Here is a 27,721-nt window from a genome sequence, read left to right as displayed (position 1 = left end):
ACCTCAGCTCATGCCGCGCTTTGTTTCCATACAGACGACACGCGCTACTCTCGGGTCATCTAGTAGTTATCATCGACGCAAAGCCCGTCATACCGCGGAACTACGCTTTTCTTCTCACGATTTCGCCATACTCTCCTCCTCCGCTTTCCGCCTCATATTTCCGTTGCACCCTCCTCCTTCGCTTTTCTCCTTGCACTGTTTTCGCTGTCGCCGTTTTTTAGCTCCCGCTGCGCTCCGCGTTCTCTTTCATCGTTCGCTGTGCTCGTTCGCTCGGTAACGAGTGACGACGCCGTCGCTCGCCGCAGGAACGGGCGCCTGAGAGCTGTGTTCTAAAAGTAAGACATATTAGCATGATCATTGCGCACGTATGTACACAGACCTCAATAATTACACTGGCAACAATTCATTCACGCAGCTCCAATAATTATTCATATTGAAAAAAAAAGGGTCAACTAAGTGTCGACGCTAAAGAAGACAAGTTCAGCGTACATGGTGGTTCAAATGATTCTATGAATGTTGATTTTATCTATCTATTCTGTCTCTTGTTCATGTTTATTATTCACGTCTTTTTCTTATTGTATTTCACGCCAAATTATGTCGACCTTGTGTTCTTTAGCGTAGACACTTGGTGAACATTTTTTGGGGCCAATAGGCCAGCTGGGCCTATTCCGCAGATAGAGCAGTCTTTGGTGCAATGTGGCTAATTTTGTACTATATCGGCGCTGATTGCCGCCGGCACGGTTAATTTTACCCACTCTGCGACGAGTTATTGTTTCTGTGCGCATGGCAAAGCCGCCTTTCAGACACTGTAGCCTCCCGTGAGCCATGCATAGCCCAAGCACACTCGCTCCGTTTCCCAAAAGTTTCCCGCACGGCAGCTTTGCCTCAACATGTCTATATCTACGGCGGTACACCCTCTACAATAGTATCGTGCAATGTGGTAATTTTCGACTGTATTGGCCCTAATTACGCCCGCCCCTACCGTTATTTCTCCTAGTTTGCGAATAATTTTCTCTTCTTGTCTCGTTGAGACCTAAACTTTGATATCATTTGCAAATAGCTACCACGTTCTGGAGGTGCGAGAGGGCTGTTAATTTTTCTAGAAGTGGTTACAAGATGCGCAGATCCCAGATACGCCAAATACGTGTGAAGTCAACTAAGAAGACCTTGTCTTGAAAACGTTTGATGCATCCTCGTAAGATCGCCAACAGTTTATTTTAGCTTCTTGCTCCCACGGAACCTAAATTCATCTCACCAAAGGGAACTCAACTCACGTAAGGAGATTTGATTCTCGCCTTTCCCGTTTATACTGTCTCTTAAGTGGGTCAACAAAAGTTGCATCGGAAATCGCGGATCCAACAAGTAAATTACTGCATGATGAACATCGATGAAGCACTGTCAAACTTCTACTCAAAAACTGTCTGCTGGCTTAAACCGCTATGTATTTCAATTTTCTGGAGCAGGCAGACAGCCCTGAATTCTGCTGTTGCCTTTGTTCTTACGATGAGCAAGATTATTTTTCTTCTTGCCATTCGGTGATTGAATTCTTCACACTATGGTTTATACACTGCTCTCAACTGGCTGAAGCACCTGAATAAAAGGAAAGAAAAAAGCATACACATGTAGCTATTACCGCGTAAAACGGGTCCGCGTAATGTGTGGCTCTGAGCGCAGTGTGTCCCGGTACGAAGCCGTGTTCTAGTCAACCTTGTTGAAGGCACTAACCGGACTATTTGAGATAGATACCTATTCCCGAAGCTACTATCTCCCGAAGTAATCTTCCCGAAGTACTTTTCATCCCTCTCAAGTGTTCATAGCATTCGCCAACGTACTTCTCTATGCAGTGTCTCGATCACTGGAACGAAGATCGATGGTTTGGTCTACAGCGGGTTCAAGGCGTCAACCCTTTTCTCATAACACTTTGCAAAGCCATTCCGGAAAAGTGAGTGCACGCTGCTTTCTTTCATTTGCTCTCGCTACTAATCTGAAATGACTAAGGAGATTGCATACTTTGTTGAATATTCACAGTTGCATTCATGGTAACAGATTAATAGCGTGTGAGCGAAAGACGAGGGCAGGAATGCGGCAGGGACAGGACTGGACAGAAAACATTGCTGCATTATCTTCGTCGTGTCGAAATCCTCCATTGATCCTCTCAACGAACCAGAACTTACTTGATGTTCACGTCGACGGTGTCCCTTTGACGGCGTTAATAGATACTGGAGCCCAAGCATCCATAATGAGTTGTAACCTCCGTCGTCCATTGAAGAAGGTTCTCACGCCTCCTACTACTCGAGCCGTACGTGTGGCCGATGGCAGCACTGTTGACGGCAGCACTGTTTTCCACTGCCAGAACTATTATCTCAATGAAGTGAACGAATCAAGTACTTCTACTCCACCTTATATATCTCACGTATTGCTTTATCTGGAGTTCAGAAAGATGGGTAGGGGGAGGGACTGTGTTATCAAACATTGCAAAGAAAGCACCATTGGTTACGCTCAATTTTGCAGTCTGAAACATTGATGTTTGCGGAAGTAGCTCATGCCCTCCAGCTCTTCACAATATCATATTTAACCTTGCCTTATATCGAAATGTCTGTACTCCATAATTTATAGGTTGTTTCTTTGACTGCTCGCACGTTTTTCTCAATGGTATCAGTTATTCGGAGACAGGGCTATTAAACAAAAAGTTGTCATTTGATCTACCTCGAAAGCTGCACAGCCTAGAAAGTAAAGACATGTTGATTTTAAAAATTTGTTACAGCTTTAAAAACATATCGCAATTTAATATGATCAAAACATCAGAAATTGTAAATGGATAATAAGAAGAATACGGAAAGTCAAATTCCCATGATTCGACCATTCAACAAGACAACGTTGTCTAGGTTTGGCGTGGAAGAATACATGGTCAGCCCATTTCTGGAAGGAATGACCCTGGACGAAGCAATGCAGAGAAACAGAATCTTCATGACGGACATCGCACTCGTCGAAGGTGTCCCCCTCATGACCAAGGAAACAGTGAGTTCGAAGGAGAGAGGTTATGTTGCGTATCTGCGCGTCTCCTACAGTTGCTACCCGCAGGGAGGACCTTGTTTTGAGCAGTTAAACCAAGTACAGCCCTGGAATTACGTTGCCAGTTTCATTACTGCTTACACAGTAATATTAGAACGTGTTGTATAATTATGTATGTAAGCACAGATTGACAAACATTTTCTAGTTTGTATTACATCAAACATTTGTCGGTTATGGAAACGTTCGCAATGGCAACAGAAAGCACACCAATATTACTTCGTAATAACGAAATAGATGTACTGACATACTGTCGCTTGTATGCATCGTTATTATTTGTATGCATTTTATTTTGTTTGTGAAAGGCTGAGCAGCGCAAGAATTTTAAGCGTGCGCTTGCGCCCATGCGTGTGTGTCTGCATCTGTACGTGTGCGCGTGAGCGCGATCGCTCGAACTGACATCGTTCTGCCCTACGTTCACCGCCTGCCAGTTGTGGGGATCCATGGCGCTCTTCTTCCTGAACAAGAGGAACGACCTGATGCCCATCGCTATACAGCTTAGGCAGCAGAAAGGCCTAGACAATCCCGTATGTCTTCGTGCTTACTCCTATTGGCTATTCACACATAAATAAGTTGTCAGTCGCTAACTGCTGCTTCTTCATTGCGCACTCCAGGTGTTCCTGCCCTCCGACCCACCATTTACATGGATAGCGGCCAAGATGTACTACAACAACTCGGACGCCAGCTACCACCAGTCATGTTCGCACCTAGGTAAGTCTCATAAGTGTCATAAACTGCAACATTGATTTTCGGCAACACCGAAATTCCATGGCATTTTTGAAGCAGTAATCTATATTCTCTAAAGGACAGAACCAAGACCGTGGGTAACTTGTACGGACGACAAATCAGCTCTCAAATCAAAACAGGCAGATTTTAAAAAAAGGGGGAATAGTTCAAGCCAATGCAAAATCCGTGAAAGATGCATCAGCAAAGGACCACAATTTAGTATTTCAGTGGTTGCTCAGCCACATCGGACTACATGAAAATCAGAAGGCTGGTGGACTCACCAAAAATCCCTAAATCAATGAAGTCATCGTGGCACTTGACCATCTATATAAGTTGGATATTTGTAACGTTAAAGTACAAGTGCCTGCCCGCTGTTGTATGAAAAAGTAACCCGAAGGCAGTAACGGTCAAACGTTCACTGTTGTGTGCAGTTGATGTGCATGCGAAATTCAACGCAGCAGCAGACTTTCCGTAGCACATAAAGACATTACTTCGCCTGGTTCGACTGGAAGTAACATATGCAAATAGGTTACCGTATAGGATGCGACATTCCTCTTTCCGCAGTGAGCAGCACTGCGGAAACCATGAAATCGAAAACGTTAACTATTCTTCATTGTCAAAAATAAGCAGTAGGAAAATGAAATAGGTGAAAGAGCTAGGAAGCTTGACCAAACGACCCTTCCAACAAACCAATTATTTGGACCATGGTCAGCGAGTTACCTGCAGCAAAAGGCGAATATATCCCTAAGGCATTTTAAAGCACGTATTCTTAAATCAGCCTTTGTGATGAGACTGATCCCGATCAGCTATGTATGAGAAACCGCACTTATGCTCTGTACTGTGCCCTGTGTGTTTGAACCAACCAGGACACCTGCACCAATGAATAAAGACTACAAGTTGTACAGAGCATTTAGGAGCTGCGCGGCAAGATGTCGCGTTAACTTGCCTTTGTAGAATCCTTATCTTTATTTTATGTTTCTTAATTTATTTATTTTAGTTATGTTTTCAAAAGTTTATGTTAATATGTGTTCATTTTATTGTGTATCTGCTGTAGAAATAGGCAACTGGAGCAGTCGATGTGCTTTCAACCTCAGTCTCTCCACAGCAACTCATGTATAACAGGAGAAAAGAGGGGGAATGACGAAAAAGGGCGCTTGGCAACGGCTACAACAATCAGCACGTGCGCGAAAAAAAGAAGGACATTCGGCAGTGGCGATTTTTGAGTTACCTCTCACTTTCCCCCGTCCTCTCTATGAAATATGAAAGCCGGGAGCGATTCAGTTCTTTCAGGGCACTCTTAAACAATTCGCATAACGGCCGTATACCGCTTTCGAGCATTGTTGTAAGAAACGTTTTGTGTATATAGCCCCCTAATTAACTGACGCTGTTGATGTTCGAGTGCACATCTCCCATAATACATCCCCTAGGTCCTCGAAATGCACGCTACGTGAGCTAGAATTATCCAGATTAGAAAGGCGAAGCGATATTCTAGTAGACCTCCTCTTAACGAAAACCTGCGAAAGTCTGTGTTTGCGTCTTGTAGTAGAAAACTGCGCGAGAAACAAGGACTGAGACGCACACGACACGGCGCTCCTGTTGTGCCTCAGTCCTCGTGCTGTGTTCCACCAGAAGATGCAATACCGACCAGCCACAGCCTTGGGCAGCCTACGTGTAGTGCCGCCCACTGCTGAAGGCATCGCCGCGACTGCTTACGTCGCTCTCGAGGCATCGTTTCGTTCACCCATTGCACCGTGCCTTTCTCACCGCAGGGTTCACGCATCTGCTGATGGAAGGCGTCACCGTCTGCACGCATCGCAACCTGAGCCCTTCGCACCCTCTGTTCAAGCTCATGGCGCCACACTTCCTGTTCTTGATTGCCATCAACACGTAAGACACGTTTGTCATTCAGCCTGCAGTTGAGAATGATTCGTCTATCATGTGATACGAATCAAATAATGAGTGAATCCATTCATTCATTCATCATTTTATTTTCATTCGTTCATTTATACGAGAAATCCGCCACGGTCTCCTCCATTGAAAGATTTTACGACCTTGTGAACAGTAAGGATTGGTACAGTGGAGTCAAGACGTGTATCGATTATGATATCGGTTAGTTCCGAATATTTATTTATTTATTTATTTATTTATTTATTTATTTATTTATTTATTTATGCCGTATGTAGAAGAAAGAGAACTGAAGTAGCCGAGGCATTTTTGCCTCAATTTCTTTGCAGCGAGTGATTCATTGAAGGACAGAAGATATCATTAGCTTACACCATCCTGAACGTTGCGGCGCAATTTTTCCTTTCTGCTTCGCCTTGAACGCCTCAACAGCCTAAAGTGCATTTTTTAAAGGAGAACATCTTGCTTGGTGAGATATGCACCGAGAAAGCGGCCTACAGCAAACAGTGCGTAGCAGCCCAAAGAAGAATCATGCTCGATCGCATGTCTCGCAAACCGCGATAGAGCGACAGAATAAGGCACACTAAACGCATGTATGTCTCTATGTCGTCGAGCTTTCGTACTTTGAGCTGGAAGGTGCGGGACCTGCTTGTCCAACCAAAACCTAGGCAAGTTGGCATACATTCTTCTTGGGAACAAAGCGCCAACAGGAAATGGGCGTCGCCGGTTATTGTCCCCTTTACTACCTGTTCATGATTTGTTCGAAGATCTACTTGCCAAAGCTTCCATGTCAATAAAGAAACATCAAAGAAAGTGAATTGTTCCCACTTTTGCAGCCGTGGCATCAGTAAGCTCGTCAGCCCGGGAGGCTGGGTGGACAAGACACTGGCTGTCGGAGTCAAGGGGATGTTCGAGATCATTCGCAGGGGGTGAGCACCGTTGCTTTAATGCGAAGCATTCCTTGCCGTATTTGAGAGGCTTTGCTGTAGCTAGGTTGGTTCCTGTCACGCCTCGTTTCGGGACTTTTCAACAAAAATAAATGCGTGAGCGATGGTCGAACCAAACTTGTGGCTTACAGCATGCTAGCCCGATAGCTATTATTAGGCTACTATTACACGCATTCTTTTTTGTGCAAAAGCCAACTTGCTCGTTAAAACGTTTGGCGCGTTCATTACGTGCCAGTGTCTCGCATTCTGCTGTCGTGGCAGCCAGCGTTTTGAGGTATTTGTTGGGCTGCATTGCCTTCAAGGTCGATCCGCATCCCCCAATATTTTCCTCGTAACAGCTATTGCTATATTAAACTGGTGCAACATTGGACCATCTTCGTGATCGGCCTAGAATAAATATGTTGTGCCGTTTCTTGGCCAGAATGCACATTTCATGCTCGTTTTAACACAGACCATATGACATAGGTACGTAAGATTTTAAAACACTTAGTCGCAGATGGCGTCAGAATTCGTGCTTCTCACCCTTACGCCCGCCCAGTGCTCACTTAGAAACCGACAATAGGCACGTCTCGCGCTTGGAACGGCCGGAGCGGAAGCCGCACCGTCGCCACTGTCGTCGGCCTGCGGCTGCTGCCCCAAACACACTAGCGTCACACACGCGTCTGCTCGCATTCTTGTTGTTATTATTATTATTATTATTATTATTATTATTATTATTATTATTATTATTATTATTATTATTATTATTATTACAGTGCATAGCAAAGACAGGCCGGCTCAGACAAACAGCCTAACTAACGAGATAAAAGTAGGAACCCGATAACGCATAACAGCCATAGAGTTCTAATTAGTTCAATATCTGTCACAACGCACAGAATCTACATAAGTAATGCCAAATAAGATCAACATGTTACTCCATCTGGCACTGCTTTGCGCAACTCCAAACAAAGTTGTCTAAGCAGCTACCAACAAAATGTCTCGCACATCATCGACTCACACAAGCGTGGAGCCTGCGCAATACTCTTGTAATTTTTTTTCGTACTCTAGGAACTTAATTTGCAGGAAGCTTTACCTCGGGGTCAACTCCAATTTTCCCGTACAAATATATCTAAAACGCATAAATGCTTTAATCAGTGAACCACTGTACCAATTTGAAGGATATTTCTTTCATTTGAGAGGGAATGTTATACCACTGTTACACGGGAAAATTTAATGTCATTCGAATCGAATGGCATTCGCATATAATCCCACCAATCGGGATTATCGGGATTCACCACGGGCTGTGCTTTTAAAACGGACATAAACATTTCGAGGCCAATTCTTCGCAACTAAAAGCACTTCGATCAACACATCCAATACGGCCGACCGCCGCAACGGACTCTTTGCATCAGGAGTCCGTTGCGGCGGTCGGCCGTATTGGATGTGTTGATCGAAGTGCTTTTAGTTGCGAAGAATTGGCCTCGAAATGTTTATGTCCGTTTTAAAAGTACTCGCAAAACTTCTTGAACGCGTTTAATAGGCACAAAATTCATTTGAATTCTAGAAATTTTGTTCCAGATCGTCTTTGTTATCATTTGCGAGTGCCACTATATTTTACTGTGTAGCACCGCAAGAGACCTAATGGCATTCGATGCATGGAATGCTATTCGATTCGAATAACATTAAATGTTCCCGTGTGGCAGGGGTATAACATTCCAAGGACTGCATATATATACACATATATATATATATATATATATATATATATATATATATATATATATATATATATATATATAGGAAGCACAATTTTAATGTAAATCGTGGAATTTCTCACTAAAGGTACCGAAAGCTGGTAAGCTTAGAAAACGGTCGCAGTTTCGCTGGACAAAGCGAAGCATCTATAGCGATCGACAGCAAAGTATTACACAAGTACCCGACGTAAGGCACATAATCTTATCGGCCATGTAAATTGCAGAGAACATCGTTTACCATGCAATAAATTAGTAAGCAAGGTATCACCTGCGGACAATCGAACACGAACAGCTCTCACTCGGTCGCGATGAACACTCGCTGCCCCAACGCTGACGCGACGACGAGTGCAAACAGGGGAGAGCGTGTCCCTTCGACGCGCCTCCGAAGCGCGAGATTACTCTCGCACTAGGCGCGTGCGAAGACGTCGCACGAGCAGCCCCTATGGCCGTACCGGCTCGGCCAGTCTTTGAACCGGCCGGCGATTACCGCGCACATGGGGCGCACGCAGCGCGCGGCAGGCGAGGGGAAAACGCGCGCACTCACGCGGTACCTTGCGATTACCTCCTGCAATCCCTCCTCCCCACCCCCCACGCACACCCTATTTTTTTTTCGCGCGCTTTGTCACGTGAGCTACAACACTGGGCGCGCATCACTACATTTTAGAGCGCAGCTCTTTGGCGTCCGTTCCTGGGTTTCGCGTCGTCGTCGGCGTTGTCGTCGGCCTCGTAACCAGCTCCGCCCCCCTTTCATCCCCCCAGCGCTAGCAGCGACCGACTGATACCGCTGGATGCCGCTGTCGCCGCTAGAGAGTCAAGATAACGTGACTGCATAGAACACCGTCGCCGCCATGCAGAAAGAGGAGGAAAGGGTCCCCCCCCCCCCCCCCCCTGTTCTTGTGTGGCGGATAGGGTGCTCTTCAGTTGCATCAGTCAGTCGCTGCTATCTCTTCCCTCCTCCCTTTATCGTGTTGTCCGCTTGCTGCGCGCGCTTCTGCCCCCATCGTTTGCCGCTGGGTGTACACGCCGCCCCCCTCCCCCCTCTTCCTGCGAGTCTCCGGTTGTCAAAGCGCCGGCTCGAACTTAATTCCTTTCTTCGCTCCTCCTCCAATGCAACCCCTGTGCGGTGGCAATCAGAGAGCCAGATCGGTGGCGGCTTGACATAAAGACAAACAGCAATTTCCTAACACTTATGCGGGAGAACATCCCGTTCCTCTCGCTCGTAACGCGTCCCACGGCTGTGACAACCTCGCGAGGCACTTGTATAGATCTCGTCTTTGAGAATCAAGCATTGGTGTACCAAGTCGAACATATATCAGTCTATTTCTCCGACCACAAAGCTTCCTTCATGACTGTCAAGAACTGTTAGTGGAGTCTTTGTTAAAGGAATACGTGTGAAAAATAAAAAAAAATTCTGTGATAGCGCATACATGTGTTGCTCGATTTCTTTGCCTCAATCTATCGAAAAGGTGAAACAGCTTATTTGCTGCGCTCAAATTTCGCATTAGGAAGTAACGTAATCGTCGGTAATTCTTTAGGCTCACCCTCCCAAGCTCCTCCTCGCACCCTCCGCATGCGACAGGCGGGGCGCGATAGGATCTCGTCGCACGGAGCCTCAAGCGACGTCTTCGGCGAAATTGAGCCTGGAGCGGCAATATCGCAATAAAAAATTGAGCACGCAATTTACAAATCCCCTCACACGGCGCCAGAAATAGATATGGCAGTTCTGTAAATTGTGTCTGTAGAGCATCTAAAGCGGACAAATTGGACATATCAAGTTACAACTTATGTAAAGTTATTACGATGTTTGCGAGTTTTTTGCAAAAGTCCTGCTAACGAATTAAAAGTATATTTCAAAGTATACAATATATGAATATTGTTCGCTTTATATCTATTATTAGGTGTAGTTTACAGAATTCGATCGTCTCTTATGGCTGACTTACAAGGCCTTAAACTTGTTTACCTTAGTTTCTTCTTATCTGACAATTTTCAGTAATATATTTAAGAATATTTACACCCTGGTCAAATTTATGCATCCTGTAGTCACTAGATCTACAATTTTTCGTTTAAATGCAGCATACTTTATCAAACTTGGTGCAGAGATTGTCGAGAAAGACTATATCTACATTCTTATGTATATATGGGAGTACCCGAGCATTGTCTTAAGAAAGGAGAACATATACGAGAAATCAAACATTGGTTGTGCCTACCAGTCTTTCCTCGTGTATAAGATAGGCACAATGACGTATGCGGCTGCTTTGTTTTCTTGTACAAGCAATTTACTTCTATTTCGCGACTGTTAGCTGCAGTAGGGAAATGGTTATGGTCGGAGGCACGACCACAAAACCAGTTTCCGCAACATATTGAGTCCGGGTAGGAGAGGTTTGACCAATGCAAGCAGAAGTTTGATTAGTAACTGCATCAATTAACAGAATTCTTTAAATTACATATAGTGGAGCTAATGAATACTATAACGATGACAAGGCATTGGGTGAGCTAATTACGCTGCTACTATTGTAGTTCCGGCAAGAAAGAAATGTTTATCGAACACTGCAAAATTACAGAGAACATTTTTTAGCTTTTCATTTTATCTCCCTTTGTCTACCTCACATGCAGCCGTATGAAAATTTTTTATGTCTTTTATAGACCTGCAAACTTTTGAACACAGCCTCTCAAATGTTACTTCTTTACACCATATTTAGGAGACCAATCAATATATTACTGTCGTTGAGGACAAGGGTCAAACTCCTTGATTTTAAGTGTGACTATAATTCGACAGAAATTTGAGCATTACTTTCTCAACGATGCCGTTTTCATTTATTTTTCTTCCGCATTTCCTGTTTACGCGAGTACCATAGTACCACGGCGAAGTTAACGCAGCTTCCAAATAAATCACCAGCAATTTATGAATAATTAAGAATAAAATATAACGTTGAGGTCAATAAATTCTAAGCGAATAACGGTGTCTAGTCAAGGCATAGCAGTTGAATATCGCTATTCAAAGAGGATGCGTTGAAAGACACCTACGGCAACGGCGCAGATGAGAAGACAAGAAACAAAGACGGGAACACACGTGCTGACTATCAATGGGCGTCCAGCTCACCATGGCATTCACAAGCCGACTAGTAATTCAATACAGTTTAAAACTAACGCAGTTGACATAAAAATAATTTCCCAAATTGTTTTTTTCTGCCACCATACACATGGAAGGGCACTTTATAACGCAATACACGTATTTTAACCTGCGTGTCGCAGGAAATCCGGCGTCGGCGCCGGCGGTGATGTCTGTAGGAGAAAAATCATCCCAAACCACGCATCTCGATCTGCACAAGCCCTCCACGTGGCGCGCGGGTGTTACGGAACTAATCAAATTTGTCAAAGTAAAATGCTTTATAGAAAATTCGCAGAGTACCACTCACACAACCTACAAACATGATAGCGTCGGACTGTAATTTGAAACTACGAGAAAACACAATTCTGCTACGCGGAAGCTCAAACACAAAGCCCTCTTCCAGCTGCCGTCTGAGGTCTGTCTTCGTGCCAGCGGCGCACCTGCTCAATTCCTTGCAACACCATCGAGATGGCGCTCGCCTCCGCGCATCCGCCGCAGCTGCGGCGCCCGCTGTGGAAGGGAAACAAAGAAAAAGAACGAGAAAGCTCGCCTTCGGGCATTAGGTTCACCGTCAGCGTTTCCAGGAGAACATTACAGTTACATAAGCTGCAGTTACCAGGAAGCGTGAAAAGCAGTCAAGAATCTTTGAATGCCATCGCGTTCCACTCTTAAAGGTGGAGCTTAAGCGTCCTCCAAATTTTTACGCATACAGGACGCAGTCATACGGACGTACGTTTATTTAAAGCTCATATAATATTAAGTTATGAAAGAGAACATATACGCATGGATAGAAAACAGCTAAACGCCGCGCGAAAGTAAATGACCGACGATATTTTCTCTTTTGTAGTTGAATTTAGTTTTGAGGAACGGCATGCGTTCTGTAGAGAGAACTCAGTCAAATCAGAGACATCGGTTTTGAAACACAACTTGAGCTAAAAAAATATTCCTTCAACGCTTAAGTAGAACCTTCAGAATTACAGCATAAAACTACTTCACGAGAGTATAGCCGTTCACTAGAGCACTTTCACGAGAGCAAAGCCTGTCCAATTGATCGGAAGAGCTCCAGTTCTTCGAAGTGCGCCATTGATGACTCATACAATAAAAAATAAAAACTGAGAAGGCAAACCAAGAAAATTCTTAATGCCCTTTGAATGGACACATGCATGACCTATATATAATTGAAATGACGAAACAGCTCACGTCTCGTTGAACACCCCAAAGTATGCCAATAAATTAACTATGGAGGTGGCCTCATGTCGCATGCAATTCACTTAAAGCAACTTAGTGCTCTGAAAACAGTGCTCTTCGTTTTTTCCTTGAACAGTCTAGATGTCTGGAGGCTCGATGTACATGGAAACCCGGAGAAGGACATAGAGTCAAGGGGGGTGAGTTCGACGTCGTAACATTTTGATTGCGTGAAATCTTGCTACGTGTGGGAAGCAGGCTCAAATCCTTTATGTTTTATGCAGGTCGTTTCCTGTATTGCGCATCAGTTTTTGTACAGTTTGACAGCGATAGCTGCTATGGGCTCACACATCCGGTCGTTTTGATGCTCACCGCCCCTCGTACTTCGCTCATATCCTGAAATAATTTGCGAGAAAATTACCCAAGAAGAGTCTCTTTGTGCCGCGAGGATTCAACCTTTCGACCAACAGGTTGTCAAACTGAGATAATACAGCTCAGCCACTCTGCCGAAGCTGTACGGCAGTGGCTTATACTTATCCTGGAGAGCACGACCACGCCAGCATCTGCCATGATTGATTAACGCGTGCTCAACATCTGATTACTGGATGGAGCTGGCGTCCGCACTTTCTTCGTGTTCTAGCACGTCGCCTTCCATGTTGCGGAGGTGGTCCTCGATGAAGTTTTTTTTATGCATGTAATGGCAATGATAGAGCTCGTCCGCATTGTCCTCATTTGTCTTCCTTTTCTAACGCTCGACTTCTTTTTGCCTTTACTGAACGGCGCTGACATCGTCTTGTTTTCTTCAAGCATACTGTGACATCTATTAATGGTGTAGCCAAAATATAAATTTCCTAGAAGCTGAACAAATCCAGCAGTAACAATCGAAAGGGTTGTTTTAGTAAAGACCAACGGCTAAGTCAAGATAGGTCTTATCCGGACTTGTGCACTGGTCGCCTCGCGGTGGTGTAGTCTTTCCACTTCACTTCCGGAAGGCGCAACTTTTACGAACGAATACGACTCGCATTTATTTTACTTACCGAAAGGAGACTGCTTGCTCGCACCAGCGAATTTTCGCTCCAATAAGCACCTTGGGAAAGTCCAAGGCTTACAGCGCATTGTCAGCTATTGCGTCATTGCTTCGAGGTACAGGCAAAACTGCAACATTTTTCAACCTAGTTCCCACAAATATATACGCACGCTTTTTTGTGACCTCGATTTTCGTTTCTCTGGCAGAAATTTCCGTTGCATGTGTAACTACATGTAAGCGGCTACATGTATAGCTCTTTAAATCAAAAACTTCACTGTTTTCTTTTATTTACACTCTTGAACCACCCTGGATATACCCGGTGCTTCACGAATTGCGTTCGAAACTCCCTAAAGATAGGGAAGATAATATATTTAAGTAATTTCCTTTGGGTTGCTTTGGATTCCGCAGAGGCGTACACTTGAAAATGACTCGATGTAGTAATCAGACAAGTATTTAGGCAAATTAGACTAATTAACTTTCTAAACAAAAGAACCATGCAACTAATCCCTATAGAAGAGCTCATAGCTCAAAAGTTGAGGCTGCTAATTTTTGTAGCATAATGAAATCCAACCAATCTCACACAGGAAAGCGAAACTGAACGGCCCCTGAGCGCGACTGTCACGCTCATAGTAAACGCCCATGAGTGACGTGAATGCTGGCGCCTTATCAGTGGGCGAAAAACCAAGCGAGCGTCGTTTTCAAGCCGCTATTTCACTCGCTTCGTGATCGTTTAACTATTCAAGATCGCACGACTCTTTGGTTAGAACGTAATTATAGCCTAACTTGCGTAATTCCTTACCTAATTACTTTGTCTAGTCATTTTCAAATGCATGCCTCTGTAGTAAAAGCAATCCAGAAATTATTTATTCGTGTCAGCTGCCCCATCCCAAAGGAATTTCGAACGCATTTCGGGAAGCATTCGATATTATAAACATAAATATCAGTCAGCTTGGCAAGTCTATATACGTATATAATTCTGTAGTGCACTGCGAGTAATATACACTGCATCTGGCGCGAAAAAAAGATGGAAACGTGAAAGGAATGAGCACAGCTCTTTGTCTTGCCTTTCGTGTCGCTCTTTTCTTCCGCACCTTACGGTGCATATTTCGCGTAGTATTCTACAGAATCTAGTAAGAACCAACTAGCCTGTCAAAAATTAATCATTTGAGTATATAGAATGGACATATGTTACAATTATCTGTTCGCGAGTGTGCGGAGAACACGAAACATCCGTTAACGTTACATATTGCCAAAAAGCATTTCAGGCTTCGTATATTCAATACTCGACTATATTGCTGCCTTATTATGAGACGTTGGCCTGGACTACTTTGCAATAACTGCTCCATTCTACGTTTATTTAGCAAGTTGTGATACGATAATAAATTTTTCTGTAACGTACATGTAGGCACGCGAAGCCAGATGAAAGGTGCTTCGCAACATGGACAAAAATGATAAGGGAGAGAGTGGAGCACACTGTTCTTTCTTATCTTTGCCCATGTTGCGCTCCAAACTTGCTTCAGTGTAGCGAACCAAGTTGTCTAGCGAAAAGATTTAGTTGAGCAGTGCCAGCTTCCGGGTTTTACGGCGCGAAGATGCCAAGCCTTTGAGAGCACGTGATACTTTGTAGCCAGCCTCAAAAGTAAGACCAGGGATTTTTTTTTTTTTGCTGCAGACCCAAACGTGCAGCGTTTCTAGGGAGCAGCCATCTTTTATGGGGACTGCGGGAACCTGCGGAAAGAATTACTGCGATAACGTGCTCAGCCTGTTGTCTCCACCAATGTTAGCCCGCTATGGCTATCATACCAGCGTGGGCTGCGCCGATCGCTGGCGACGGGGGTCGAAATTAAGCGCGCTTGCTCTGAAAGACTATGCGAGAATGAAATATTACCAGCACTAAAACCGATTACACACAACGAATACCACTGTTGACCGACGTTACCATGTTACATGTTCCAACCACAGGTACTCAGTTCGGAGGTTCTCCCGTGGTACCCGTACCGGGACGACGCAATTAGGATCAACGCGGCGATCAGAAGATACGTCGCCAAGGTTGTCAACTATTACTATGGTAGGCAGCAGTATTTACTCGTCCCGCTTTTCTTCGCTCGAAACTCATTACGATCGACATTACACAGACACACCAGAAAAGCTCGATAACGACTACGAACTGCAGCAGTGGAGAGACGAACTCGTCAAAGAACGCCATCTGACGGGCGTTGGACTAAAGGTAAGCGTTTTCTGTTAACATACATCTGCGAACAATGTTCGAAACTCACCACCGCCAATGGTTTCGCTTTCAAATTTATTGCGTTTTACGCATATTTTCTTCATAGCGATTCGTTTTACGTGCCAGACGGACGGGGTTCCTAGTTAGGTCGGGATAGAAATGTTTTCGCATTTAGTAGTGGAAAGCCGAGGGCTTGATGCAGGTTATCTTTGGTGACTGCGCCACAAAACTGATCACTTGCTCTTAAGCAGATTGATTGATTTGGCCGGGATGGATTGTGAAGGGTGCTCAGGCATTGGTTTTGCTCGTTGGCAACGCTTGGAGACAATGTACAGGAGCGCCAAGTAATATCACGTTTTCATCATTGGGACGTAAATTTAAGCACTTTTAATCATACAGAGCGCGCAAGAAGGAGCACACTGACAAAACGAACGGACATACTGATTGCGCATCGTGCTTGTTTTTCGGCACTTCGGTCATTTTTAATCGCCTTTTTCTTGAAACTTACATGAATATGGCGGTGTGATCTTGGGTTGCTGAGAGACGTGGACGATCGAGAAAACTCTCGGGCATTCAGTCTTATGTGGTGGAAGATACGTAAGCAGTTGATGGACCTTCTGCCCCTAGGATATCGAGCGCCTTGCATGATTCATTTCGCAGCTGCATATTTGGGGAATTTGTTGAACGTGCCGTGGGGTGCATGCGGTATCGAATTTTAAGTCATTATGACCTGCAACGTGACAGGAGAACAACGGGCAAAGAGGACGTGAGTACAAGCAGTGCTGTGTTCACTTCGCCTCCGTGCGTTGTCTTTCTGTCGCGCTACAGATAATAATGAATCGAAATCAACTCGCTCGGCTTTCAGTTCCTCTGTCAAACTATAAGTAGAGTGAGCGAGAACTGGGGAAATGACTGCCTTGTGTTATTAAGCCAATAGATAATTAAGCGATTGAAATCACATGATAAAATAACTGATATCTTTAATTGAAGTGTACAAATAATAAGGACAAAGGATGTGAAAATGATATAAAGACAAGTGCCACAGGGGGGAGCCTAACCAACGCCTCCTGCATTACGCATGCGTGCTCTACCATTCGAGCTGCGGCAGCGACGGTCACGTGGTGTGTGTCAAGTATATCTAGTCCTGGCAGTGTTGACCAGCGCCACTGATGGCCATGATAGCGCATGTGAAACATTCATTCATAGGCTTCACGTAGTAGGGGAACTTAGGAGCAGACAGATGTGTCCAGACTGAGCGTAGCGTTGGCGCCACGGCTCAGCCGAGTCTGTGCAAGGCTACTCACGACGGTAGCTCGGCGCGGAGATGACGGTTAATTTTTAATCACTTTATTTGAACGTTCATTGTGGTTAGCACACGCAAAAGAAAAAGACAAAATATAAAGGGCGTAATGTGGGCCTCGACTGATATTGCAGTCCCTTAACTACCCATATCAGAAGTGAGGGCCCTAACCGTAACAACGTAGCAGTGCCCATTCAAAGGAGCCATACGCGTACATCTGTGGAGGAATCTGGGGCGGAATTCACTGAGCTGCGTTGTTCGTACGCAATTTCTTAGCCAAAAAAGCTCTTAGTTGAGATAATGGTGCAGCCGAAGTAGCAGCTCATTTAACTTACGGCGTCGTATGAGAGCGAGGAGGAAGCAAAGCTTGGATCACATGGCAAGAAATGAAAGAAGGGCAGTCAGCTGATAGCATGATCGCACATCATGCATATGTATTTCAGGGTATATTCTTAGGGCAAATCACTGCACACCCCTATTCGACAGCTTCCTTTTCCGCGCATGTGCTACAGCGCCGACAGGCGCAACCGCCCTCGCCTGTTCACCCCACTTCCGTCATAAGAATTGCAGTGGAAGTTTTACTCATTCTTCTGACATTTCTGTGAGAGACAAGACTAATGGACACATGGTGACACATTCGGCGTAGAGAGAGACGCACACTCGGAGCAATTACCGGCCAGGTCCGCCAGGCTAACCCCGCCTGTACACATCACCACCATCACCGTATTACACAGCGACTAAATGTCTATATTTCGATACTAATTACGGAAATAAGAATAAAAGCTGCATAATATATATTTCTAAGGTTTCGAGGCGAGGGGCCCGGCACCCGTACGTTCATTGGTATGACATGTGATTCCGCTGCACACGGTTGCAAGTGGGGTTCTCCCTCGGCAGCCGGTACCGTCTAGGGCGCTGGTCGACGATGTCAGCCACCTCCCACCGACGACGAAACGCGCGCTCCCTTCTCATAGGATCACTGTCGAGTGCAAGAAGGACTATGAAAACAGTACTAAAAAAGAAATGCAGAAAGAAGCCGTGGCTACCCACACCCTCATATTAGGACAGAAAACTTCGCTTCATAAAATCCACACCTGCAATTTTCGCTTCCTGTCACACTTTGACATCGTATCAGTGTTCATCGCTTCTTTCTTGGTTTCTCCCCCACTGATAAAACATGATGATGCCTCGCGCCAGGTCAAGAGTTTGTTTCCCAGGTCCAGGCGGCCGCATTCTGACAGAGGCGAAATGCACAAAGGCGCGCACACATCTATTTTGACCGGTAATAATCGATACGTTGGGGACGTCCGGGCCTGAAGCCCCTTACTACGCTGTCAGTGATAGCCCAAGTAGCAGATTAGCAGTAGTAGACCCAACTAGTAGATTAGCCTTGACTTCATAGAAGTCAAGGCTGATCAGCCAACATCGTCTCGATGCTCAAGTGCTCGTCAGCATACTCCACAGCACAGTACACGAAGCCAATAGTGGTTGAACGTTTAGCGGGTTTCGGATCAAATCGGTCCCAGTCGTCGATCTTGCGATACTGATGCACTTTGTTCAGAGTAGTCATTGCACGTATAGTACGGTGCCAAGGTGGGAGGGGCGGTATGCAAGCGGAGCCCGACGCCGTCCTGTAAACATATGCGGCCTTGCAGTACGAAGTGAGCTGTGGCTCCAGAGTAACAGTCCATTGAAATTCCGGAGGTGTTTTGGATGTTGCAAAACATCATCAACGTACTTTTATGTTCACTAAATTACCCCACCTAATTTTAGGCTGTCCTTCACAGCGCATCTTTTGCGCTAGCACCCACTTCATATTTCTAATGGACCACCGATTACCTGCCCTATGAGTTGCCTGGCCTGCCCAGCTCCAAGTTTTCGCTTTCAACTACTACTACCCCAGTTTGCTCTCTGATCGACACCGCTCTCTTCCTGTCTCTTAACGTTAGGTCTACCATTCTTGGTTTCATCGCTTGTCTGAGAGATACTCTGCTTGTTTAAAAGTTTTGGTGTTAACCTCCAAGTTTCTGTTCCATATCATAGTACTGGAAGAATGGAATGATTGTAGACTCTTTTTCAGAGATAGCGGATGCTCCCAATTATGTTTGCACTTTGTCGGCTGTGTGCGCTCCGACCCATTTTCATACTTCTGTAAGTTTCCTTGTCATGATCAGGGCTCCCTGTGAGTAATTATAACCTAGAGAAACTTGCTTCTACACACACTCTTAAGATTGGCTGCCGATGAGTAATTTTTTTTCGCTGGATAAATTATTCAACATTAGCTTTGCCTTCTGCATGGTAAACTCCAACCTGCTCTTGCACTTTCTCGGTTGAGGTCCTCAATAAATTAATGCAATGTGTCCCCAGCGTTGTTGAACAGGACAATGCCATCGGCAAGCTGAAGGTTATTGAGACATTCGCCGTTGATCGACGCTCCTAATCCTACTCAGTATAACAGCACGAATATTTCTTCTAAACATGCAATGAATATCGTTGTAAAGATATTGTCCCCAAGCCTGAGTACTTTCTGGATAAGTATATTGCGACTTTTCTTGCAGATAATTAAAACATGTGAAGACGGAACTATTACTGAGGCAGATTGGAAGCCTGAGGAGTTGCGGATACATGCGCTGTGGCTTTACGCATTCACACGGTCTTTACACTTACACGGCAATTACCACAGCCTTGACGTTAAGTTCGTTCAGTCCTTCAGTGCGATCCACGCTATATGAACTTGCACCGCTAAATACATGCAAATGTCGTAGCTTCGTCAAACAGCACAGAATAAAGAGTTCGAACTGTGCGCCGCCGGGAGAGCAGACAAGGTAGCATAATTCGAGTGACGTAACCGCTGCTGATCTTGCCGATACGAAATATTTTAGGGACCGCGCTTATCGCCGTGCACGCTTCAAATTGTTCATTTCGTGATATCAGGAGGCCACTGTGGCCGGCTCTTTCATCCGTTTGCGCAGCAGGCGTGGATCACCGTAAGAGCGCCACAGGATGGATGAAAATTCTTGCGCTGAATTCACAAACGCCTATGAAAGCATTCTGAGGTGCGAAATGGAAAAGTAAGGAACATGGCACGAAGCGATTCAAAGACGTGAGTGACGTCATTTCACATAAGACTGATGTAAGTCTGGGTTTTAGGATAAGCATCTCCGGCCAATCATAAGACGACGTTAGCTATCGTCTGCTGTCGCTTTACGCTGTCGTCTGCTGTTCCCACGGCCTGTTGTCTGTTACTGGCTTTGCACATGCAAAACAAAAACTTGCTGGCGTAATTATCAGCCTTATTTATGAGTGTGTCTAATGATACGCGTGAGAGAGGCTATATAGAAAGGCTATATATATAGAAATGTGTGCGTGGCAGCGTGGCACGCACACTCGAGCAGTCCGCATAACTTTTGCATCAATGCAGGTACGTGACTTTATTCGCTATTTCCTTTTTTTATATGTCTGCGTATTTGACGTCCCGCTTCACATCACAGACAGGATTGCCGTCCGTCGTACGCACACGTTCGCTCACACCGTAAGCCACAGGCTGAGCAAAACCATGAGCACAAACACTACGGCGCTTCGACTTGGTGCTGAATTGAAGCTATGAGTAATATAATAGAAGGCTGAGGCTAACAGCACCGAAGACGACAGCGAATTGCACAACAGCAACAAGTTTTGATAATTAGAAATGGTTTGTTTCGTTGTTTTATGTCTCATGGAGATGTATAGCTGCAAATGTGTCGGGAAATATAATCATCTGAAACCCTATGAGTTAGCAAACACTCAAATTAGAAAAAAAGGATGGAAGTCCTCAAAAGTTATGAATGACAAACTTGATGGTTGTCGTTGCTACTATATCCAGTAGAGTGCCATGAAGATATGAAAAATCCGGCTTATGCGCTCGTAAAGAAACAGAGCCTATCAGAAATTCTGCAGACGCTCGTAGCACAGCAATAATGTACTGCCTTCCACAGCAACGCACGGCCAAGACAATCATGCACTAAAGCTGATCAATGCATTTCAGATGGCAAATCAGAACGCGCCACAAAATTATAAGCATGCGCCATCCTTGGCTATCAGTTTTGGCCTGTGGCCAATGGGCCGCTACAGCGTGTTCCAACGCTTACCCGCGTGAGCTCGAGTGCCACAGATAGACATGATTAGGTTCATAAGACTGCTGTCCGCCTGTCGTAGAATTTTTTTCTTAAGTCGCCAGCTGAGACGGCGTTTCAGGTTTTGTGAATCGACTTGCGCTTACAGTGTACTATTGGCGCAAGTACTGACGTTCGCACGTGCGCTACCATTGCATACAGCGTTCGTCTTTGCAGTGGCGGACATCGCAAGCTCGCTCATATTACGAACAGTTTTAGTTCTGTCAATACGTTTTCTTTTAGAGCGCAGCTCTTTGGCGTCCGTTCCTGGGTTTCGCGTCGTCGTCGGCGTTGTTGTCGGCCTCGTAACCAGCTCCGCCCCCCTTTCATCCCCCCAGCGCTAGCAGCGACCGACTGATACCGCTGGATGCCGCTGTCGCCGCTAGAGAGTCAAGATAACGTGACTGCATAGAACACCGTCGCCGCCATGCAGAAAGAGGAGGAAAGGGTCCCCCCCCCCCCCCTGTTCTTGTGTGGCGGATAGGGTGCTCTTCAGTTGCATCAGTCAGTCGCTGCTATCTCTTCCCTCCTCCCTTTATCGTGTTGTCCGCTTGCTGCGCGCGCTTCTGCCCCCATCGTTTGCCGCTGGGTGTACACGCCGCCCCCCTCCCCCCTCTTCCTGCGAGTCTCCGGTTGTCAAAGCGCCGGCTCGAACTTAATTCCTTTCTTCGCTCCTCCTCCAATGCAACCCCTGTGCGGTGGCAATCAGAGAGCCAGATCGGTGGCGGCTTGACATAAAGACAAACAGCAATTTCCTAACACTTATGCGGGAGACCATCCCGTTCCTCTCGCTCGTAACGCGTCCCACGGCTGTGACAACCTCGCGAGGCACTTGTATAGATCTCGTCTTTGAGAATCAAGCATTGGTGTACCAAGTCGAACATATATCAGTCTATTTCTCCGACCACAAAGCTTCCTTCATGACTGTCAAGAACTGTTAGTGGAGTCTTTGTTAAGGAATACGTGTGAAAAATAAAAAAAATTCTGTGATAGCGCATACATGTGTTGCTCGATTTCTTTGCCTCAATCTATCGAAAAGGTGAAACAGCTTATTTGCTGCGCTCAAATTTCGCATTAGGAAGTAACGTAATCGTCGGTAATTTTTTTCTTAAGATATTTCTTACGGTAGAATCTGTTCGTAAGTTCGTTAGTGAATTCCGCCTCTGAGCCGCTTCTCGGCGTACAAGCCCTTTTGGCCGCAGGGTGTGCCCGGCGACGAGCACGGCTGTTTCACCAACGTGGAGCAAGTTATCGACACTGTGACGGCCATCATCCAGCAGTGCAGTGTAGGACACGCGGCGGCGAACTTCCAACAGTACGAGGAGTACGCCTTCCCGCCCAACTACCCGGCGTTTCTCTACAATGGACCGCCCAAGGACAAGGTGCGTGCGCGAGGAGCAGCAGCTTTTCCGTCGAGAAAAAGATGCTCGCGAACGCCCCGACCAATTTAAATCGCCAGGATAGATCGCGCAGGACGCGGTCTGATCCGCCGCGGTTGCTATGGCGTTGCGCTGCCGAACTCGAGGGCGCGAATTTGGTCCCGCACGCGGCGGCTGCATGTCGGTGAAATGCAAAGACGCTCGTGTAGATAGATCTAGGTGCACGTTAAGGAAACCCAGGTCATTGAATCATTAGAAGTCCCTCATTACGGCGTGCCTCGTAATCAGATCATAATCACACTTAAAATCCAAGAATTTAAATAATTTTGAGGGTATACGTTCTGTGTAAGGCTTTAAGGAAAATAAGGTACCAAAATTTCTTGTTCGTATGATAAATGAAGGCGTCGCTGCTGTTTTATGTTTGCAAGGTAACGTGCTCCGCAAAAGGGCTCCGTGCATAAATAACGTCTAATTCGCAGTGGATCATCTACATTATTGTACACAGTATTAGACGTAGATTAGCACAGGATGCGAACCACAAGAAAAACGCACACAGTCAGAAAAATTTGATTAAGAACTAGATTATCGCGAAGCTTGGAATACTGCATTCGGATGTTCAACACGTTGCCTTTCCAAATTGAAGAAGGAGCACGATACAGGAAATTACAATTTTTCGACCAAAGAACGTGTTTGATGTTTTTCTTCCTTTAGCAGCGAATATTATCCGAGCGCTCGCGTTGTAAGCTAGAAAACCAGTAATCCGAGTACAGCCAACAGCCAGCGTAAGCGTGTCTAAATCGTGGAGGGTGTTTTCAAGATGTTTCATAAGCCTCCTGCCTCAAGTGCGTCACCCCCCGGAGAACTTATTCCAGGACCTTTCGATTTCTTCAGAAGACTGACGTGCAACAAAAACATTGCCTCGGCTCTGTTGTAGAGTGCGTTGACAAGTACTAGTTCTTCAAGAAATGAAGGTGCTAATCAACAGCGAAATGCAACTTGCACACGCCTTTGTGTCTGTTTCGCAAGCGTGTCGGCAACGATTGCTCTGTTATCTCTTGTGCGGTGATATCCAAGCATCGACTTTTGCAGCAACAGCTCGAAGGCAAACATCAATGAGCGGAATGAAAGGCAGTGCCCTCTTCTGTAACTTGAGCATGCATCCAAAAATTTGACGTTGTGGCGGTTGCTGAGCAGCGTAATGTACGTGTTTAGACTGGCTGGTTCGCGCAACGGAACCGGACGTAAGAATAGGACAGACATATGCTGCCTGAAAGAATAAACGTTTCGTTGTCAGTCAGCGCTGTTGTCTGTCCCTTTATCACATCCTGTTCCTTTCCGCTGTTTCTGCTCAAGATTGTTGAGAGTCACAATAGCCCTAATATATGGATGTGTGAAGCCCTTTTTAACGTTCTTAAAAATAAGCATGGAATTGGCTAAGATACTAGTTTTCAGTCTGTTATGGAGCTGTCAGCTGCAATGCGGCAAGACCGTCATCCTCATGCATTACAGGAGAAAGTCGGAAAATGTGTTTGTAAGCTATGTCATTGGAAGCCAAGAAGGTGCCACTGATTTCGCAAAACTCGATGGTGTTGCCCAGCAAGGATGCACAGTGCAAGAGACATGGTAATTGCTCAAGCAAAAAAAAAAAAAGAAGAAAACTACTGGTTATGAATCGGAACGATTCTGGTAATACAAAATAGCTTTACTAATTTCGTGTTATTTCACTAATCTGAATTAATGAGAACCGTTATCATCACGCTGCACAAGACATGTTCAATTTTTGCTGTCTTCGGACGCCAAAATTATTCTGAAATTAAAATGAGTCCTCAGATTTTTCAAACTTACCGCCTTTTATGCTAATAAAAGAACGTGTTAAGGCGATGTAGAAGACTGAGGTAAATCTTGTCAATAAGCGTTGTGATTATTGCGAAACTATAAAAGTAGCAAAATAATTCGGTTGTATATATTCGAGCTTACCGACGCAATCTAAGCAAACATCGCAAACCACGCTGTAATGTTATACACGATAGCTATACAAGCACATATAGCCGCTTAGAGTTTCTATCAATCATACTTTCGGAAACTGACAAAGAACAATAAAATTTAGCGCACGGATTTACAATGTTGGTGGAAGTGGAGCTTTATGATTTCGTTAAAATCTAGCCAGCGCTTCAAAAGTTTGCTTTCTGCGCACAATTCACACTAATTATTTCTACTCGAGTATGTGCAAAACTCGGAGAGGCCACCCTCAGGCAACCGCTCAACCACTTGAATCTGTGATCCGTTGCATTCCCAACATTTCCTTATAGCCGGTGTTGCGGCAGAGTGTTACAAAGTTTAACAAACATAAATGTTTTTAAAAGTTAAATTAGGTGAGGGGATGAAATTAGGAAACTAGCAGGCGCAAGTTTGAATAAGCTGACGCAAGACGGGTAATTGGAAATCGCAGCGAGAGGCCCTCGTCCTGCAGGGGACATAATAATACGCTAATCATACTGTTCACGGTGATCAAATGTTTATGGCAATAAAATTTAGTTTGCATAACTTGAGCCTTCAATTAAGAAAAAAAATAACCGAATAGCAGGTCATGTTCTCTATTTCCACAATAAATATTCTTTAAGTTTGCATAGTTTGCTGTTTGAAGCGCATGAATTCGAGTACACCGTATTAAGCGTCATATTAGATAACGCTTTCTGTGAATAACTGTTATTTCGACATCAAGCTGCCTTTGTGTCTGCAAACGATGTGTGGCTTTTTGCCTCTGCACGTCAACAGCAGCGTTGCGTATTTGTAATGGTAAACTACAGGCGACTTTGACGTCAGTAAGGAGAACATGCGGCGCGAAATAAACCAAGGCAAGGATTTGCTTCCTTTGGCGAGGGCAAAAGGTGACCGAGATGCTTGCGCGCATGTGCAGAGGGCGTGGACGCAAGAAGACATCGTCTCCATCCTGCCGTCGCGGCACGTCACCCTCGACAGCATGATCATCACGAAGCTCCTCAGCAGCAAGGGCACCAACTCGCTGGGGGACTTCGAGATCCAGTACATGTACGAGCCGTACGCCGTCAAGGCAGCCGACGAGTAAGGCCCCGCTCTTCGCTTTCATTTGCCAGGCACCGTCCTGAGCGTATGGGGAGTCACTTCGGAACCAGCTGCGACCGATTTTGTCCTATTGTTTTCGGTGAATATTTATTTACACCACTGCATCAGTGTACTTCGCTTGCTCTACTTCATTCACTTCTCTGCGCAACCTAGACAGAACGAGGGAAAGAAGTTTGGCGGTTGCTACGGCGTGTTGCGTGGTTTACTGTATTGTATGCCGCAATGAACCCATGGTCAGCTGTTTGTAATTATTATTATTATTATTATTATTATTATTATTATTATTATTATTATTATTATTATTATTCAATCACATCTTTGTTATAGCGCCCAGGAACAGCTACGTAGCCTTCGTACTGGTGCACTTCAAACGTAATACACGAGACAAAATATACAGGGAAGACAAATATGGTAGACAAATCATTGTGAGGGGATAGAGAAACAAATATGGAAACACAAAATGAGGAGGCGGTCTTAAATGTTAGTTAATCATACAACATGATTATCTACATTTATACAAAACACACGGACTCTGAAATATTCAATAAAGGCCGAATACTTATAGCATGCGTTTTCTTTTTTTTCTTTCCTTTATTTATTCCTTTATGTTTAAGAATCAAGCCATAGGACCGTCCTTACTGCATCAAGGCCGATAAAAAGATGTAGAATGTTGCCTGGTATTTTTTGCGGCACGGAAAATTGCACATGAACACTAATCTTTGGGCAGTGTATAATGCCGCGGACCACCTTATGAAGGAACAAAAGGTCTGGTTTAACACGTCTCGACTTTAGAGGTGTCTGTTGACGCATATTTGAGAGGACTGTACTACGGTCGCTGGAGTATGGTGGCTATGGACGCTTGGGGGAGGTGTCATGCGGCCAGTTGCTGTCTACGGGCGACGGAGTTCGTGGCGCGTTTCTGGGGCTTTTTTTCGAAGATGATCCCCGACAGCCGTCCGGTTGAACCACAGCGGCCGTTTTTTGCGCGTCTGCTTGCCTTTGAATATGCGTACGTGAGCGCGGGCTCAATTCGTGCGCCTATACGACGCAGTTGCTATACGACGCAGTTGCGCGCGCTTGTTATCGCTGTCATTGCTTCTCCCTTTGAGCGAAACTGCAATTAATAAAAGGCTGCATGTTTATGGACTTGTATTTGTGACTGTGTAGCGAAGCTGACACTGTTCTTTAGAGTACGCGTTTCACTTGTTATGACCAATTTCTCTGAAAGAAGGAGCCCCCAATGTTTTTTTTTTTTTACATTTCAGGTTTCGAGAAGAATTGAAGTTGATCAGCGAAGACATCAAGAAAAGAAACTGTTGCAAAGACATCCCCTACCCGTATCTCGACCCGGAGATAGTTCCGAATTCCATCAGCATTTAGGATACGCAAACCACCGTGTACTAGCCCATCAGGCAGTACGAGGGAATCTGTTTAATACCCATCATCAAACCCGACGACCACAGTCACTGCTCAACTGTTTATTTAAATTTTATCGCAGCTGTACATAAACACGCTAACATTCTGCCCATATGCAAGCGACATGCGTTTCCTTTAACGCTCTGCGTCAAATAAAAATGCTGTTTATTAAACTGAGAAACGTGTTCAACGTCCGGCGTTTCACGTAAACGCACAGCGACATCTGCGGGTGAGTAACATTATCAGTGGGCGTGCACAGTTCCGGGAGTTATAAGTTCACCACGTGAGCAAGCTACGTGGAACAGAAGTTGAACGACGCCATGTATATCCTGAAAAAGAGCACGCTGCAGCTCGGTCTGCTAACGGACGAAATTGAAGAATCCTCATCCGTCAGAGAGCATCACGAAGGTACAGAGGTCGTTAAGAAAGAATGATCGCAGTTGAGGCT

General features: G+C 45.1%; 1 protein-coding gene across 4 annotated transcripts in view; it reads left to right on the top strand.

Moving 5' to 3' along the window:
• LOC142578658 (polyunsaturated fatty acid 5-lipoxygenase-like) overlaps positions 1–27,454 on the top strand; it is a 76,481-nt gene extending 49,027 nt beyond the window's left edge. For 3 of the 4 annotated variants that reach the window (XM_075688103.1, XM_075688101.1, XM_075688105.1), the window contains exons 6-17: positions 1,845–1,942; positions 2,886–3,018; positions 3,501–3,596; positions 3,684–3,780; positions 5,565–5,682; positions 6,534–6,626; positions 12,811–12,871; positions 15,661–15,766; positions 15,834–15,925; positions 22,564–22,758; positions 25,673–25,836; positions 27,123–27,454. In XM_075688103.1, the coding sequence (XP_075544218.1) occupies positions 1,845–1,942; positions 2,886–3,018; positions 3,501–3,596; positions 3,684–3,780; positions 5,565–5,682; positions 6,534–6,626; positions 12,811–12,871; positions 15,661–15,766; positions 15,834–15,925; positions 22,564–22,758; positions 25,673–25,836; positions 27,123–27,237 (1,368 nt within the window). In that variant the 3' untranslated portion in view covers positions 27,238–27,454. The remainder of the gene's footprint in view (positions 1–1,844; positions 1,943–2,885; positions 3,019–3,500; positions 3,597–3,683; positions 3,781–5,564; positions 5,683–6,533; positions 6,627–12,810; positions 12,872–15,660; positions 15,767–15,833; positions 15,926–22,563; positions 22,759–25,672; positions 25,837–27,122) is intronic. The other variant, XM_075688102.1, reaches the window with a different exon arrangement.
• Positions 27,455–27,721: the final 267 nt, after the last annotated feature.

Source organism: Dermacentor variabilis, chromosome 4 (assembly GCF_050947875.1).
Source record: "Dermacentor variabilis isolate Ectoservices chromosome 4, ASM5094787v1, whole genome shotgun sequence".
In the NCBI taxonomy this organism is placed as follows: Eukaryota; Metazoa; Arthropoda; class Arachnida; order Ixodida; family Ixodidae; genus Dermacentor; species Dermacentor variabilis.
Note: the sequence above shows the minus strand (reverse complement) of the source record. Positions and strands in the feature narration are given on the sequence as shown.